This window comes from Oncorhynchus clarkii, chromosome 24, assembly GCF_045791955.1.
Source record: "Oncorhynchus clarkii lewisi isolate Uvic-CL-2024 chromosome 24, UVic_Ocla_1.0, whole genome shotgun sequence".
NCBI lineage: Eukaryota > Metazoa > Chordata > Actinopteri > Salmoniformes > Salmonidae > Oncorhynchus > Oncorhynchus clarkii.
The window spans coordinates 12,422,477-12,440,824 of NC_092170.1; the positions used below are offsets into that span (position 1 = coordinate 12,422,477).

Here is an 18,348-nt window from a genome sequence, read left to right on the forward strand (position 1 = left end):
GTGGAGGACAGAGGAGCCTCTTAAAGAGGAAGCTACAGGTCTGTGAGAGACAGAAACCTTGCTTGTTTGTAGGTGACCAAATACTTATTTTCCACCATAATATGCAAATAAATTCATTAAAAATCCTACAATGTGATTTTCAGGATTTTTTTTCTGATTTTGTCTGTCATAGTTGAAGTGTACCTATGATGGAAATTACAGGCCTCTCTCATCTTTTTAAGTGGGAGAACTTGCACAATTGTTGGCTGACTAAATACTTTTTTGCCCCACTGTATATACATACACCTGTTCAGAGTCGATGTGCGGGGGCACCGGTTAGTTGAGGTAAAATGTACTTGTAGATAGTTATGGGTAACCATTTGATTAGATGTTCAGGAGTCTTATGGCTTGGGGGTAGAAGCTGTTTAGACCTAGAATTGGCACTCCAGTGCTACTTGCCGTGCAGTAGCAGAGAGAACAGTCTATGACTAGGGCGGCTGGAGTCTGACAATTTTTAGGGACTTCCTCTGACACCGCCTGGTATAGAGGTCCTGGATGGCACGAAGCTTGGCCCCAGTGATGTACTGGACCGTTCGCACTACCCTCTGTAGTGCCTTGCGGTCGGGGTTGAGCAGTTGCCATACCAGGCAGTGATGTAACCAGACAGGATGCTCTCGATGGTGCACCTTTTGAGGATCTGAGGACCCATGCCAAATCTTTTCAGTCTCCTGACGGGTAATGGGTTTTGTTGTGCCCTCTTCACAACTGTCTTGGTGTGCTTGGACCATGTTAGTTTGTTGGTGATATGGACACCAAGGAACTTGAAGCTCTCAACCTGCTCCACTGCAGCCCCGTCGATGAGAATGGGGGCATGCTCGGTCCTCCTTTTCCTGTAGTCCACAATCAACTCCTTAGTCTTGGTTACGTTGAGGGATAGGTTGTTATTCTGGCACCACCCGGCCAGGTCTCTGACCTCCCTATAGGCTGTATCGTCGTTGTCGTGATCAGGCCTACCACTGTTGTGTCATCGGCACTTAATGATGGTGTTGGAGTTATGCCTGGCCATGCAGGCATGAGTGGACAGAGAGTACAGGAGGAGACTGAGCACGTACCACTGAGGGTCCCCCGTGTTGAGGATCACCCGGGTGAATGTGTTGTTACCTACCCTTACCATCTGGGGGCGGCCCGTCAGGAAATCCAGGATCCAGTTGCAGAGGGAGGTGTTTAGTCCCAGGGTCCTTAGCTTATGCCAAATGATGTCACTGAATTGCCAAAGCATACTTTAAAAAAGAACCAAACCTTTTCAGATTTTGTAAATGTGTATCCCTGTAACTCCTGCCTGTAATTTCACTGTTTTCATGCACATGCATATTGCACGCCCCATCTACATCCTACTTAGGCCCAGTGGATATGTATTGTGTGTGAGGGGCCGAGTCCAGTCAGCTAGCAGATAAGTTGGCTTCAGCACAGTACCTGGCTCTCTGTGAGATGAGTAAAGTGGTTGAGCTGACAGATTTACTTGCCTGTGTGAAGACTCATTATGGAAATGGGAGAGTTGGGACTCGGGTGGGCTGACGGGCTATTAACGACCACCGTGCTTCATATCGACCACACCGCATGGTCACATGATATGGCGACAGAGTCACTTTCTGAGGTAGCTGCCTGCAAAGGCTTTTTACTTACCGAAATGAAGGTCATGAATCATACCAACCTTATGAGATTCAATTCAGGTAGATTCAATTCAGGTAGATTCAATTCAGATAGAGGGAATATTTATTGTACTTATTATGGCACCCTATTACCTACATAGCGCACAACTTTTGACCAGAGCCCATAGGCCACTATAAGTAGTAGGAGGGTGCCATTTGGGACACAATCTTAGTCTTTGGGGAACGGTTCAGTTAGGCTTCTAAAACTCCTGAAAACTCCTGATTGAGAAAATTCTCATAACCTGTCTGTTATATTTATTATGCAAATGTATTTATTTTGATTCTTGTAACTTGCTAAGGTTTTATTACTCCATGAAGAGTAGAGCCATTCATAGGCCGAGTTTGGTGGATGAGCATGGTGAGAGGTACAGTAGTTCATGAACTGACCTCTGGGCTCACCTCTGAAGGTGATGGAGAGACACAATAGTCACAGACATTACAGCTATAATGACTGTCAAGTGTTCAGGTACCTAGGGATCGCCATGGGAACGAACTGGTTGCTGAGTAATTGAGAGTATTTGAAGAGAGGGGGTATTGTTTGGATTTTTGCTCGGATTGCTTTTTTCAGTACACATTTTTTCTTTTCCTTTTTCATACAATACAAAACGGAAACATTCAATAGACAACATACAGACGAACACAAACATCAACGACATCACACCTGCCCAGACCCACCTGTTCTCACCCCTATCTCCAGTGCCTGCACTTCTCTCCACCACGTCCTCAAATTGCGTTCCTCTTCGTCGCCCACGCTCTTTCAATATTTAGATAATAAAGCATATGATTTTTCCATTGTCTTAACGATGGAGGATTGGTTGATTCCCAGTTTTTAAGTATCAGATTTTTCAGGATAATTGACAAGAGTATCGTTCAACCCGATGGGTATCTCACTGCACCCTCATGTGATGTCTTGCAATATGCAGACATACAGATTAAAAGCACATTTACTTTGTAATACTTCTGACAGCCAACTTTCTAACTCCGCCCATAGCTTTTGGACTTTATAGCATTCCCAGAATGCATGGATTATTGAGTCATTGTGACTGTTGTGACTGTTGCTGTGCTGTAGAGTTTGAGAATTGTCTCTTGTATAATACTGGATTAAGGGAACATTTTCATTAAGTGTCATTTCGTTTGTTATGTTCCAACAATCCCTCCATCTTGTGCCAATATTTTTTTTAAGTATTGGTTCCAGTAGTTCATATTTTTAGTTTCCGTGATGGATTGTAGCTCCATGTTGCTCCAATGTAGCAGATGGGAATGTGTCCCCACTTGCTCTGCTGAATGTCTCTTATGTGGTGCAGTTTTAGTGCTTTGAAAAGCACATACTTTGCAACATTCCAAATGTGAATTGTGACCAGATTTATTTAGCTGAAACTTTGGGGTAAAACTAGTAGAAATGGGTATGCCAGGTCCAAGGAGAGGGTATGAATGATGACACTGTGTGTGTGCGTGCTTCCATGTGCATGTGTGCTCGCAACTGTGTGTTTGTATGTGTGCGTGCAGGAGATAGGGCGAGAGAAAGACTGTCGTCATCTGTCGTCACAATGAATCAGAGCGATGGCGGGAGCTAGCCCCCTCCTCAGTCTCCTCGCCAGCCAGTCAGCTCGCTTGCTCAGTCGCAGTGCACACAGCCAGTCTACAGCATCCCTACCAGCCTGCCTCTCACACTCACACACTCTCCATTCAGCTCCCTCACCCACAAACACAGATAGCAGAGCGACCAGCAGCTTACTCACTGAGCCAGAGCTAAGAGGAACAGAGAGCGCAGAGAGGGAGTGACAAATAAGGTTTATACGTACATAAGAGAAGATGAGGATGCCTGTGGCCGCGCAGCGCCCCCTCTACCTCCTCCTGCTTCTGCTGAGTGCCGGGGGTGGGGGTTTCTCCTCCCCCCTTGATCTGGAGCCCCCTGCTCCGGAGACGGCTGCCCCGGCTGAGGCTGACCCCACCCAGGCCACTCCCCTGCCTGACCCCTGCGAGGGACGGCCCTGTCTCAACGGAGGTGCCTGCTCGGCCCAACCCTCCGACCCGGAGACAGAGGACACTCTGCCCAACACCTGGGCTTACAGCTGCACCTGCACCTCCGGCTTCTCCGGACGCAACTGTGAGGTGAGCCTGACCCACCTGCCTGTACCCGTCTGTCTGTCTGTCTGATATTATCCTGCTTGGTTCTATTATATTTGGACTGTTGATATCGATACAACATAATCTGCACTTCTCTTTCTCTCTTCTCCCTTGAAGATTTTTAAGGATTTTTTTAGGTTTTTAATGGCAGCATGTGCTGTGAGCGAGATGTGAAGAGGAGTGTTGCGTTGCTGTGGCAACAGGAGTAGAGAAGAGTAGCGGAGTAGGAGACAACCAAGCGTCACAGGCTGAGCAGGATTATCCTTGAGTTGTTCATAGTTAGAGGCATGTGGTTCATCAGCCTGAAAACTGATGATGTCAATGAAATATATTGAAATACAATATTCTGTGTATTTGTGTGTGTGTGTGTTTGGTTCACCAGGATAGTAAAACAAGGAAAATTCTGACATTTCATTGTTCGACACAAGGAGAAAGTCAATTTTAGGCTTAAAGGTTAAGTTTAGAGTTAGGTTTAGGGGTTTGGGGTTAAGGTTAGGTTTAGCGTTAGGTTTAAGGAAAATAGGATTTTGAATGAGAATCAATTATTTGGTCCCCACAAGGATAGTAAAACAAACATGTGTGTGTGTGTGTGAGAGAGAGAGAGAGAGAGAGAGAGAGAGAGAGAGAGAGAGAGAGAATTGGGTTTTGGCCCTCCTTGAATTTTGTGACGATTCCTCACATCAGCGAGAAAATAACTTGACCAGTTATTCGAACAACTTTACCATCTTTGCCAGTGGTAGAGGTGATGCGCTTGAATAAATGACACGTCTGAGTGAATGACCTGAATGGTTGGGCTTTTTTCCTATGGAAAAGTCCAATTTCCTTGCTTCACATACCACTTGTCAGAATGACCTAAATAGCAGAACGTGTTTGGCATTTCAATCCTACCTAACCCAGTTCTGTGTAGTATTCCTCAAGGAAACTTAGCCTCAGAGTTGACTCAACTAATCACTGCATGTAGTGAATACTGCAGGAGTTACAGTAGCAATAGGATTCAGTCTGTGAGGCCTCTGACTCATTCTGGTGTAAGAGAGTGCATCCACAAACGACAAACAGCAGCCAGCGTCATTGTATCTCATAACCAAACTACCAAGGTGACTCAGGGACCTTATTACTATCTCCTTGGCTGTCCTTGTTTCCTACTCCTGGAATAGAAATGGAGCATCAGGGCATCAGCTGCCGTTTGTTACTGTCACAACCACTCCGCTCCTCCACGCCACAGGCCCGCCACTGCCAGCCTATGAGAGCCACTCTTTGGGGAGTAATTGATTTTTCTTTCCCCTTCCCATTCATCCCCTCCTTCTCCATGGCAACTTGAGTAGCAGTCAATAGGGATTCGGTAAGCAACCTGTTTTGTCGGTGGGACACACGCAGTCATTGTAAATAAGAATTTGTTCTTAACTGACTTGCCTAGTTAAATATATATATATATATAAACCATCATGTCTCATCCTGAACTGGTTCAGATGGGAGCTATGGAAAGACTGGGTATCTAATCTAATCTAGTTTAATCTAATTAAACCAGTCCATTTTCACAAATCAAGCACAGAGAAGCTGTGCTGGCCTGGCCAGGATATGCATACACCATAGTTGCTGGAATCGTACTGGAAAGGACAATGTTTTAAATAAGATATCCGAGCCAGCACAGTATGGTTCAGGTCGGCCATATAGTGTGAATCAAGTGTTCAGTAGTTGTTTGTTTACCTGAACCTCTACCCACTCTAGTCTGTACTTATAGCTATTACCTGGTCCAATAGGGATTGCTTCTTGTCGCCAGGTGAGATTTCTCCTGCTTGTGTATCCGTAAGTTATTTGCCCATGAGTCTCCAGGGCCATGGCTTATTCATTAATGAAAGACCGGTTGTGCTCTGATAGATGTGCAAAGATCCTCTACAATCAGGTTGCGTGTCAGTGTCAGGGACTCTGTAGAGTGTATCACTCCCTAAAGACGAGCACACAAGCAGCTCTTATTGGATTGGTCAGCCTTTCAGCATTATGAGACACTGAATAGTGAATTGTTGAGCTGGGTACACTTAATCTCATTGCCCCAGCATTTTGTGTTTACCATTACAAAGTATACCTCTCTATGAGTATTTTGTGTTTACCATTACAAAGAATACCTCTCTACGAGTATTTTGTGTTTACCATTACAAAGTATACCTCTCTATGAGGTCACTCACTTCCAATGATTCCTAGCAAGGATTTTGTTTGAGCTCTGCACTTTTCTGAAGATTGTGTGGAGGCTTCTCATTAATGGAAACTGTTTGAGCTGGTTCCAGTGGCAGGTGGCTCTATTTACCAAGAACCACTAGTTAAGGGTGTTGTGTATCACGGCTTTGAATGTTTTCTGAATCTCGAAGTTGAGAGGAGTTTGTGCACCCTACATTCTTAAAAAAAAGGGTTCCAAAACAGTTCTTTGGCTGTCCACAAAGGATAACCTTTTTTTTGGTTCCAGGTAGAACCCTTTTGGGTTCCATGTAGAACCCTCTGTGGAAAGGGTTTTATATCGAACCCAAAAGGGTTCTACCTGGAACCAAAAAGGGTTCTTCAATGGATTCTCCTATGGGAACAGCCAAATAACCCTTTAGGTTATAGATAGCACCCTCCCAGCACCCATAATGGCTCCTTGCTGCTCCTCAGTCCCCCTCACCACCAGGGGGGGGGGGGGGGGGGGGTCACTCAGTCCCCCTCAATCCCCTCTCCTATGCACAGGGTCCTGCAGAATACTAACATCTGGGATACTAGGAGAAGGGACTGTCCCATAGTGAGTGGTGGTTTTGATCTGCTTGTGCAGAGTCTCTGGGCTGCTGCAGATACAGAGCTACGGCATATTTTCTAGCGTTTCAGCACCATCCGGTTAAGGAGAGCTCAAGATGCATCGCCACACAGCCCTTTGGTCTTGGTCTGAGCTGCTTTGATATCCCCTGCTTTTTAGGGAAGCAGAAAGATAGAAGCCACAAGGAATATGGTAATACCCACACAGCTTTTTATCCGAAAACTGCAGAGGGAGTACTCATGACAGCATTTACATGATCATTGCAGTATCGTCGAGAGACTGGCACAGGGAATGTACGGTGTTGTGTTTTGGGAGACGGCGTCATCTTTATCATCAGATCATAATGTTTGGATTAGAATTGATGTCGTTTTATTCCAGTGCTGACAAGCCAGATAAGACTGCTTGCGGTCTGAGAGAGAATCAACAGGTTGAACAGGAACTCACTCTCTCCCCCTGCTAGTCAACTGTGATCTGTGTGTGTGCGTGCGTGCTTGTGTGTAAAGGTTGGATGTGTGGAGAGTCAGTGCAAACAGTCTCTAAAGGAGTCAGTATGATTCAGCTTGGCTGGCACCTAGCCGAAGTCGGATAGGCGAACCGAACAAGAGTGATCGCATACTCCCTTAAAATACCTTTGCTTGGAAAACCAGAGACGCCGTAGCCAGTATACACTAGTCAGAATTAATCTAAGATAACTCAAGAAATCTGTCATTCATTTTGAAGTTTTTGCCGAGTATATCTTGGTCGCGCAATTTTACATCTAACGAATATGTTTGGTGCAGTATTACTCAATGAAGAAATGTTCATGAAAACAAGCCGTCTCTCTTTGAATGACATTGAAGAATCCCTACTGTAGACCAATCACTGACGAAGGGGCGAAGACTTCGGCTACCGACTTCGTATACCAACTTCGGCTATCGACTTCGTAACCCACTTCGTATACCGACTTCTGCTTGCCTCTAGAATAAATGTTGTGTGCCCGAACAGCCCAAAGAAAACTTACCATAGTCCAAAACTAACAGAAATGTCACAAAATTTCGCCATAATATATGCACAAACTCTTCCAACCTGCTTCAGCTGGGAAGCATGTGGACACCTTAGGGGCACGCATTTATGGGGGGACCGCGTGTTGAGGGTCAGCGTGGTGGAAATGTTGTTACCTACCCTCACCACCTGGGGTCTGCCCGTCAGGAAGTATAGGATCCAGTTGCAGAGGGAGATTTCAGACCCAGGGCCCTGAGCTTAATGACAGTATTCCTCTTATCCAGGTGGGATGGGGCAGAGTGCTGCGCAATGGCGATTGCATCACCCATGGATCTCTTTGGGTGGTATGCAAGTTGTAGTGGGTCCACGGTGTCAGGTAAGGTTGATCTATACAGTCCTAGTATCCCCCTGAACATTAGCAGCAGGGAGTATGAGTCCTACTGTCTGCAAGGCAGACAGCTGCAGACTGACAGTTCTGGACTGAAACACCTCATTCTGCAGCCCTGCAGCTCTGCAGACGGTCTCCTCCTGTCACTCACCCATTTGTCCTACAAGAAATAGAACAGCAGCATGGAACATTCTAGACTACAGCACCCCTTGGGTATTCTACTCTCCTTGTCTCGCTCTCTACATTTTCTTCCTTTCATTTCCTCTCTCCCTCTTGCCCTCTTTATCTGAGTTTTATCTCACTCTGAAGTATCTTATCCCCTATTTTTTTCTCTCAGCCTTGTTTGTTCAGTTTGGCATAGAAGAAGCTCGTATTTTAGTGAGTCATTTCTCTATACATCCTGGTAGCCTAGCGAATGTGCAGATCAGAAAAAATGATGTTGTTAATGCTAATTTCGAAAAATATACATACCAACAATCTGTCACCGAATACGATGAATGACCTTTTTTAGCCATCATCAATCATTTCATATTCAGTGTGATGTCCTCTCAATCTGATGTTGCCCATATTTCTCTGAAGAGAGCGCTCACTCTGCCAATTGCCTTGCTCATTTCCACATCACACATCACCTGCCCTTTTGATCTTGAGGAAACGTTGTGGCTGAGAGAGGTCTATGCATATAGATATGGCCAATATGGCCTTCATTGCCAACCTTAATAGGCTCTGTGAAGTTGTGCTACAATAAGCCAAATCTAACCTGGCAACCTCACAACCCATCCCAATATGACCTGGTTGCCAGACTATTATTCCATGACAAACGTTAGGGAATTTGGCTAAAAGCTCCAGCTGATCTGGAACTCAGACACCACCCTATCCTTTCTAGTCTCATCCTTTATTGGTGCTGTTGTCAGGTCAATGTCAGTTCGGGTGCGGGATGGAGGAGGACTGGAGAGAAGATGACTCTTTTTGTCTGTTGTCACAGGACACAGAGATGTGTCTTTTTGCTCTGTCCTAGATAGAGAAAGGCTCTTTTGCCTGGTGTGTTTAGGTTTCTGCTCTGTCTGTCCTAAGTGCTATTTATATCCTCTACGGCCCTAGGCTTTGCGTCACAAGGCTGGGGGTAAAACGCATGCTGCTCTTACTTAGCAAGTACTCACCCTTTACCATCATGGTCATTAGTATACATGCCTCCTAATAATCATCAGTCATATTGTGTTTACCTGTGTGTGTGTGTGCGTGCGTGCGTGCGTGCGTGCGTGCGTGCGTGCGTGCGTGCGTGCGTGCATGCATGCGGAGACTGATACCACCAGCGAGTGTGTGTCATCCTCACCTGTACTTTTGCCCTTCGTTCATCCCGGGGAGGGTGTCTCTTAGCAACAGTGCAGCCAAATCTGCCTGCCGTCTCCACTGAGTTATAGCTTACACACACAGAAACATAGACAGGCATGCAGACACACACACACACACACACAGATCTGAGCTGATGACAGTTTATCAGTCAACATAATAGCATTTAATGAGGCGGTGTGGGATGATACCCAGTATGTTCTGTGTATTGGAGTACGTCCTGAACAGCTTTGCTGAGTCCCTGAGACACTAAACGGGGGCTTAATCTAAAGGAGGCCTGTTGTTTTACCTCAGATACCAAACACTCCATCTGCGGTGTCCATGGCAGACGATGAAAGAGGCCTAATGAGGAGACAGACACTAATATATATGCCGTGTAGCAGACGTTTTTAATGCAAAATGGCTTACAGTCGTACGTGCCTACATTTTACATATGGATGGCCCTGGGAATTGAACTCACAACCCTGACGTTGTTAATGCCATGCGCTACCAACTGAGCCATACAGGATCACAAGGACAAGCAGGCAGACATATACAGAACGGCACTGTTGTTCATCTGAAGTTCTTTATCTGATTGGTATCATCCAAAATGACACGTTCATCCAACCTATTCTATTGAATTAGTCTGAAATCAAATCATGAATTTGACAGATCAATGTGATCTCTCTCAGAAGAGTTGGAGAAGTGGCCTGTTGGCGGTGTGGCCTTCAGGTTGTTCTTTTTGGCCACCAGTATGTGGTGGCAGAATTTGCGTTGAGCCATTGTAGCTTCTCAAGGGACATGTTCTGCGTTGGACTGTGATGTCCTGCCTTTCATAGACTCCTGGTATGTCTGCACTCTAACACAAGGCCTTTGTGTCCCGGAACTGTTGCTTGTATAAAATAACTGTTGTGTAAACAATATGATTGTATTATTACCTCCAACTACATAAGTGTAACCGTTTATTCATTGCGTTCTTCCCTGTGAAGTCAAAGATAGATCTCCCCTGCAGCTGCTTGATTCAATATTTTACTATTATATCATTATATAGTCTCTGCCTTCATCTTTGGATCGAATCTTCAACAAGAGACAGTGAATGTCATTCCAGGTAATGTGATCTGTTTTTGTGTTCTTTTTCATGATTATATGTGAATCTTAAATTATATCTGCATAAACACTGTGATGCTGAAGAGCCTGGGAAGGTTTCAACTGATGAGCTGGTCAACATCTGGTTACAATGTTGTAACCAGTTAATATGTAAAGAAGGTGTTTGGAGTCATTATTTCATGTTATGGAACAAACTTAATATCTTGATTAACAGGAAATTGATTTCATCGCTTGTAATCTCAAGAAATTGGTTGGATAATTCCAAAGTGAAACATCTACTTGAGTTGTGTATATAAAGTACCAGTCAAAAGTCTGGACACACCTACTCATTCAAGGGTTTTTCTTAATTTTTTAATATTTTCTACATTGTACTATAATAGTGAAGACTCTATGAAACTCTATGAAATAACACATGTGGACTCCTGTAGTAACCAGCCATAAACAGCCACCACTAACATTGAGTGGCTGCTGCCAACACACTGACACTGACTCAACTCCAGCCACTTTAATAATGGGAATTGATGGGAAATGATGTAAATATATCACTAGCCACTTTAAACAATGCCACCTTATATAATGTTACTTACCCTACATTATTCATCTCATATGCATACGTATATACTGTACTCTATATCATCGACTGCATCCTTATGTAATGCATGTATCACTAGCCACTTTAACTATGCCACTTTGTTTACATACTCACCTCATGTATATACTGTACTCGATACCATCTACTGTATCCTGCCTATGCTGCTCTGTACCATCACTCATTCATATATCCTTATGTACATATTCTTTATCCCCTTACACTGTGTATAAGACAGTAGTTTTGGAATTGTTAGTTAGATTACTTGTTGGTTATTACTGCATTGTCGGAACTAGAAGCACAAGCATTTCGCTACACTCGCATTAACATCTGCTAACCATGTGTATGTGACAAATAAAATTTGATTTGATTTGATTTAACCAAAAAAGTGTTCAATACTTGGAATACTATTGGAGGTATTGTATCGAATCTTTTCCATATGTATTACATTCCCTAAATCCCGTAGCCACATTCCAAAGGTAGGTACCGTCTCCAATACTCCTAAATTGCAAAATTAGCCTTTTGGCTAATAGAGTACAAAGAGAGACAACCTTCCCCTCCTGGTTATTCCCATCAACTGTACCAAACAGAGCGATCAATGGGTCTGGGGCTAGAACTCCATTGAAGGCATTAGATAAGTAAATAAAAATGAGAGCCCAGTAAGCATGGAACTTAGGACATGTCCAGAATAAGTGGGTCAACGTCCCCTCATCCTGCTTGCACCTCTCACACAGTGGTGAGGTGTCCGGGAATATTTTATGCAGTTTTACTTTTGAGTAATGTAACCTATGTATCACCTTAAACTGTACAAGGTTGTGTCTGGCATTCACTGAACTGTGGTTTATATTCCTGAGAGCTTCTACCCAGTCCTCATCTGAGATTTCTGAACCAAGTTATTGTTCTCAAGCCCTTTTAATAGTGTCTGTGGATACCTCTATGTGGGCCTGTAGCACATCATACAGTCTAGAGTCCGACCCTTTTGAATGGGGTTTGACAAGGATCAAGCTATCTAATGTAGCATTATTTGGCTTAATGCCACATCGTGGGATATGTGTCCTTAAGAAGTTCCTGATTTGGAGGTATCTGAAAAAAATGTGTTGTTGACATGTTAAACTTACCCTGTAATTGTTGAAATGAAGCTAACTGACCATCAATGTATAAGTTACCAATTGTTGTGAGCCCCTTCTCCCTCCACTGTGAAAACACCTTATCATCCAATGCAGGGTTGAAAGCATTATTCAGGCATGTCGGGCTGTCATGTATACAGTGGGTATGTTAAGAAAATACCTAATCTGTTTCCAGATCCTAAGAGTATGACAAATGACTGGATTAGCGTCATAAGTGGCTTTTTTCCACACATGATGGACTATTAACAAGTGCAGGGAGTGAGGAACGTTGACAGGAGGCCTGTTCAATCAAAAGCCATGAAGGCATATCCTTCTGTCTCATCGCAGGTAAACTTTCCCTCCAGAAAGACACGATGTTCAGATTAGCAGCCCAATAATACAGTTTAAAGTGAGGAAGGCCAAAGCCCCCCTCTATTTTGTACTTAAATGCTTCTTTGAAATTCTGGCTGCCTTGTTATCCCATAAAAATGGAATTTCTATTGAATCCAGTATCTTAAAATAGCTTTGTGGTATGAAATTGGGTAGACATTGGAAGAGGTAAAGAAACCTGGGTAGGACAACCGTTTTAATAGCGTTTATACAACCAACCAGAGAGAGAGGCAGTTTTCCAAAAATCTATATTTTGTTTAAGCTGATAAATGTTCATGTCCCAATTCACTTTCAATAGCTGATCAAGGTCTCTTGTCACTACAATGCCAAGGCTTGTGAACTTGTTCATCACTGTTCTAAATGGGGTAGATTGCAGAAATTGCATATCCACAGGCCGTGATATCGGCATCAATTCACTGTTTTGACAGTTTATCTTGTAGCCAGAGAAGGAGCAGAATGTATTTATCAAGTTAAGCATTTATTAATATCCTGCGGATCTGTTATTATTTTACCCTTCTTGACTTTTATTTTGTGAATAGCTCTAGATACCTGTACATGCCATAGCTGTCTTGTTAATAATTTATGTTGTTTGTCACCCAGTTCAAAATAACTTTGTTGCGTTCTAGCAAGTAAAGAGCCCACCCGTTTGGAGAGGATGGTATTGTATTCATATTTCAACGTTGTGATCTTCTCAAGGACTGTATATGAGGAATTCGTCCTAAAAACGTTATCCTGTTCCCCTAACTCTCTTTGAATTTCTCTCAGCCTAGTATTGGCGCGTTTCTTCCTCTCTGATGTATAAGAAATAATGTAACCTCTAATCACAGCCTTTAGAGATTCCCAAAGGGTGGAGTCGTCAACATCCCCCATGTCGTTAGTTCCGAGGAAAAAGGCAATCTGCTCCTTCAAATACTGACAAAAAGTCTCATCTTTCAACAGGTATGCGTCTAAGCGCCACGGTCGCCGACCTGTAGACATCTTGTCGAGTTTCAGCACCATGGACAGAGGAGAGTGGTCCGTAATTAGAATAGGGTGATAGGTAATCGATGCAGCTGCTGAAATTAGTTTGGAGTCAATTCTGGAATATGATTTATGAACTGATGAAAATAAAGAATAATCCCTGAATAATCCCTGTTAATAATCTGTTGGGTGTGCCAAATATCGACAATGTTAATTAAGGTTTGTCATCAATGTATTTAGACAGACACTGGCATTTGATTGTGACCTTGATAGCTGTTTATCTAAAAGAGGATCTAACGTACAGTTAAAGTCACCTTGAACAATAACACTTGCATCCGAGATATTTGGTATGGCCTTAAATACCCTTTGAAAAAATAATGGATCATCGAAGTTGGGCCCATATAAATTGACCAAGGTTATTGGTTTCGAAATTCAGTGTACCAGCCACAATAATATACCGACCATTAGGATCTGAAATCGAGGATGAGTAAACAAAAGGAATATTTTTCCTTGCTACCCCTCTCACTTTTGCATCATAGTTAGACTGGTATATCTGACCGATCCAGCCGACTCGTAGCTTGGCCTGAGCGGAGCGTTTAATATGAGTTTCTTGAAGAAGCACTATGTCAGCACCCAGTGATTTAAGATGAGAAAAAACCTTAGCTCGTTTCACGATATGCCCTAAACCATTACAGTTCCAGCTGACTATCCACCAGGTCTACTCTGTGCTCTGTCACTATGTGGCATTTCTTATTTTAGAGCAAATTGTTGCTGTCATACAAAGCCCCAAAGACAAACGTCCCGCAGTGCCAGAACTTGTCATACCACCTGTATTAATAAACGTCAACATAAAACACAGACCCCATCCCCCCTCCCGTCCCTTTACTGAGTGACTTGCCCAAACAAAGCACTCCTTGACTAACACACAAACCTTAGGGTGTCTAGACTTACAGCTTCAACTAACTCGTCCTCTATAGATGCTCCGCATATACGCTAATATTAAATAACACTTAACACTTAACTCTCACGTTAGGGGGTGAGTGGCGCTAAAACATGATGTGCAACAATGCTATATTAGCCACAACATCTCACCAATCATATAAGTCCCAACTTCTGATCTTCTGATTGAAAAGTCAGGCAGGAAATTCAAACACATTCCTGGCCTGTATTTGGGCATTTAGCCGGTTGACACGGCCGTTCGGTATTCTCAGCCAAGGAGCTTGCTTGACAAGAACAGATTAGCCTCATTTGGGTTGTCAAACGTATGTGTTAATCCCTCGACTGTCACCTTAAAACCGGGCTGGGAAGAGGAATCCATATCAGATGATGGCCACCCTGCATTTGTTGCGTACCTCATCATACTCTTTGCGTTGGTTCCTCACCTCCAAGGTAAGATCTGGGTAGAAAGAATACCCTGGCTCCGTTGTAGTTAAGGGGGAACTTTTGACTAGCCAGCTTGAGGATGAGATCCCTGGTCTGGGGATAGTGCAGCCGTACAATGAATGGCATTGGTGGCGCGCCCCTGTCCGGCTTCGTTGCCTGTGATCTGTGTGCACGGTCGATCAGGATGGCCGTTGTGAAAGTGTTCACTCCCCAGCAATGACGGTTTCAGCCCCCGAGACAAATTCAGTGGGTTTCGCTTTCTCAGTGTCCTCCTGGATCCCAAATATTCGGATGTTCTGGAGTCTTGAATGCGACTTGAGCATTTCCAATCGGGTTTTCTCTATGTCCTGTAGCCTGGCCTCATGATCGACTGTCGTCTGCTCAACCTCATGCACCCTTCTCTGAGTTGACTTCACAGTTTCAGTCAATACTCTTTGAGATATCAGCCAACCTTATGTCCACCATCTTGCTTAGTGAGTTTATGGCAGCCAGTAGGTCACTTTGAGCAGGTTCTGTGGGGAACTCTTGGTAGATAGCATCTTCAGCTAACTCCTCGTGGGTCTGCGATGTTGAAATTGGTTCGTTGTCTATCTCATTCAAATTATCTTGTTTAGCGCCCCTTTCTTGGTGCCTTTTCCCTTTGTCATATTGCCAGACAATGTTTGAATTTATAGGTTGTGAGAAGTTAAAAATTGAGCAGAGCTCTAGCAGAGCACGTCTACTCCATAGCATGCTCTCTAGCGCCCCCAGGAAATTGTTTTTTTAATCCATTTTAGAATAAGGCTGTAACATAACAAAATGTGGAAAAATTCAAGGGGTCTGAATACTTTCCGAAGGCACTGTATAAACACTGAGTGTTCAAAACACCATGTACACCTGCTCTTTCCATGTAGATAAAGGGGAGAGACAGGTAAAATAAGGATTTTTAAGCCTTGAGACAATTGAGACATGGATTGTGTATGTGTGCCATTTGGGATATAATAAAAAAATTATTACGCATTCCTGCGCCTGTCTCCTGAATCATTGTTACCAACATGACACAAGCTAAGGCTTAACAGGGCTCTTTTGTGGTATTTTTACTGTCTGTCTGTCAGGCAGCAGGGAGGAGTAGGTATATAGGTCAGAGTGAACAGGCATCTCATATATCAATCATTATGGTGTATGAAATAGATCTTCACCCAGGCCAGCTGTGATTGGCTCTCCTCCATTTAGCAGAGGAGCTCTGGGAGCGAGTGACTGGGTATGACCGTGTGTTGACTGTGTGTGGATGTTACATACTGATTAACTGTAGCAAACAGAAACGAGCAAGACCTAAAAACTAATTGAAGTCCTTCTGTTCAAATGCACGCGCGCGCACACACACACACACTAACACACACACACACACACACACACACACACACACACACACACACACACACACACACACACACACACACACACACACACACACACACTTCATCCCAGTCAAAATAGGTTTATTCCAGCTTTTGCTATTTAGTTAGCTATCCCCAGTATGGTGTGCCGAAAGAGACAGCCAGGTAATGAATGACCTGTGAGGTCACCACACTATGCCCAGAGAGACACGTCAGACTCTGGTATAAATAGACCACTGCTGACAGCCCACCCCTAAACTCCTTATCTCCTAATTCTCTTCCTCTGTTCTCTCTTCCTCGCCCCCTCTTCTCCCTCTGCCTCTCTCTTACTCTGTTATCTCTCTCTTTTGTTCTCTCTCTCGTTCTCTCTCTGTACTCTCAATTATCGCTCTTGCTGTCTACCTCTTTCATCCTCTCCCATCTTTCTTTCTCTCTTTCTTTCTTGCACGACCTTGCTCCCTTTCTCTCTCCTTCCCCATAGTTATACCTCTTGATCCCCTCTTTTGGCTGGTAATCTACATGTGGGTTGATTGGGTGGGATTGTGACCTAATTTGTGGTGATCTATTGGAGGAGTAAGGGATCTTTACATAAGAATGTCTTACAGTATACGTGTGTTATTTATAACGAGGGTTGATTTATCATGCTCATGATGTCTTTTTAGTCGTGGTGATGAAACTGTAGAGCACGACAATTGAGGAAAGAGGGGAAGAGATCAAGTGAGATTGGAAACGAGGAGGGAAGAAGGGAGACAGGACACAAGGGCTTGTATTACAGTTTTTTCCAATTGCTAATATGCATTGTTTAAAACTGAAGTCACATTGTCGAAACTCTTCACACAGTCAGTGAAACAGAAGTGTATGTGGACCAAACTGTGAATCATTTTTCATTGCTTTCACACAAAATGTATTCAATGACCACATTTTCTGAATTCCATGAACTCTTTTCTCATCCATACTCCACCACCTGCAAAACTATATATTTGCAGCACGTTTTCAAATGCAACACACTGTTTCCAAAACTGTTAAAAACACATTCAAAACAGAATGATGGCAAATGTCGTGCATTTCTGCAGTAACTAGTTTGAAACATACAGTGGCTTGCGAAAGTATTCACCCCCTTGGCATTTTTCAGATTTTGTTGCCTTACAACCTGGAATTAAAATGGATTTTTGGGGGGTTTGTATCATTTGATTTACACAACATGCCTACCACTTTGAAGACGCAAAATATTTTTTTCTTGTGAAACAAACAAGAAATAAGACAAAAAAACTAAACATTTGAGTGTGCATAACTATTCACCCCCCAAAGTCAATACTTTGTAGAGCCACCTTTTGCAGCAATTACAGCTGCAAGTCTCTTGGGGTATATCTCTATAAGCTTGGCACATCTAGCTACTGGGATTTTTGCCCATTCTTCAAGACAAAACTGCTCCAACTCCTTCAAGTTGGATGGGTTCTGCTGGTGTACAGCAATCTTTAAGTCATACCACAGATTCTCAATTGGATTGAGGTCTGTGCTTTGACTAGGCCATTCCAAGACATTTAAATGTTTCCTCTTAAACCACTCGAGTGTTGCTTTAGCAGTATGCTTAGTGTCATTGTCCTGCTGGAAGGTGAACCTCCGTCCTAGTCTCAAATCTCCTGAAGACTGAAACAGGTTTCCCTCAAGAATTTCCCTGTATTTAGCACCATCCATCATTCCTTCAATTCTGACCAGTTTCCCAGTCCCTGCCGATGGAAAACATACCCACAGCATGATGCTGCCACCCCCATGCTTCACTGTGGGGATGGTATTATTGGGGTGATGAGAAGTGTTGGATTTGTGTCAGACATAGCATTTTCCTTGATGGCCAAAAAACTCAATTTTTGTCTCATCTGACCATAGTACCTTCTTCCATAAGTTTGGGGAGTCTACCACATGCCTTATGGCGAACACCAAACGTGTTTGCTTATTTTTTTTTTAAGCAAAGGCTTTTTTTCTGGACACTCCTCCGTAAAGCCCAGCTTTGTGGAGTATAGGGCTTAAAGTGGTACAGATACTCCAATCTCCGCTGTGGAGCTTTGCAGCTCCTTCAGGGTTATCTTTGGTCTCTTTGTTGCCTCTCTGATGAATGCCCTCCTTGCCTGGTCTATGAGTTTTGGTGTGCGGCCC

General features: G+C 43.6%; 1 protein-coding gene across 1 annotated transcript in view; it reads left to right on the forward strand.

The window, feature by feature from the left end:
* Positions 1–3,321: 3,321 nt before the first annotated feature.
* The window catches only part of LOC139382534 (delta and Notch-like epidermal growth factor-related receptor), an 83,388-nt gene continuing 68,361 nt past the window's right edge, over positions 3,322–18,348 (forward strand). The window contains exon 1 of the mRNA XM_071126632.1: positions 3,322–3,800. Within this exon, the coding sequence (XP_070982733.1) occupies positions 3,501–3,800 (300 nt within the window). The 5' untranslated portion in view covers positions 3,322–3,500. The remainder of the gene's footprint in view (positions 3,801–18,348) is intronic.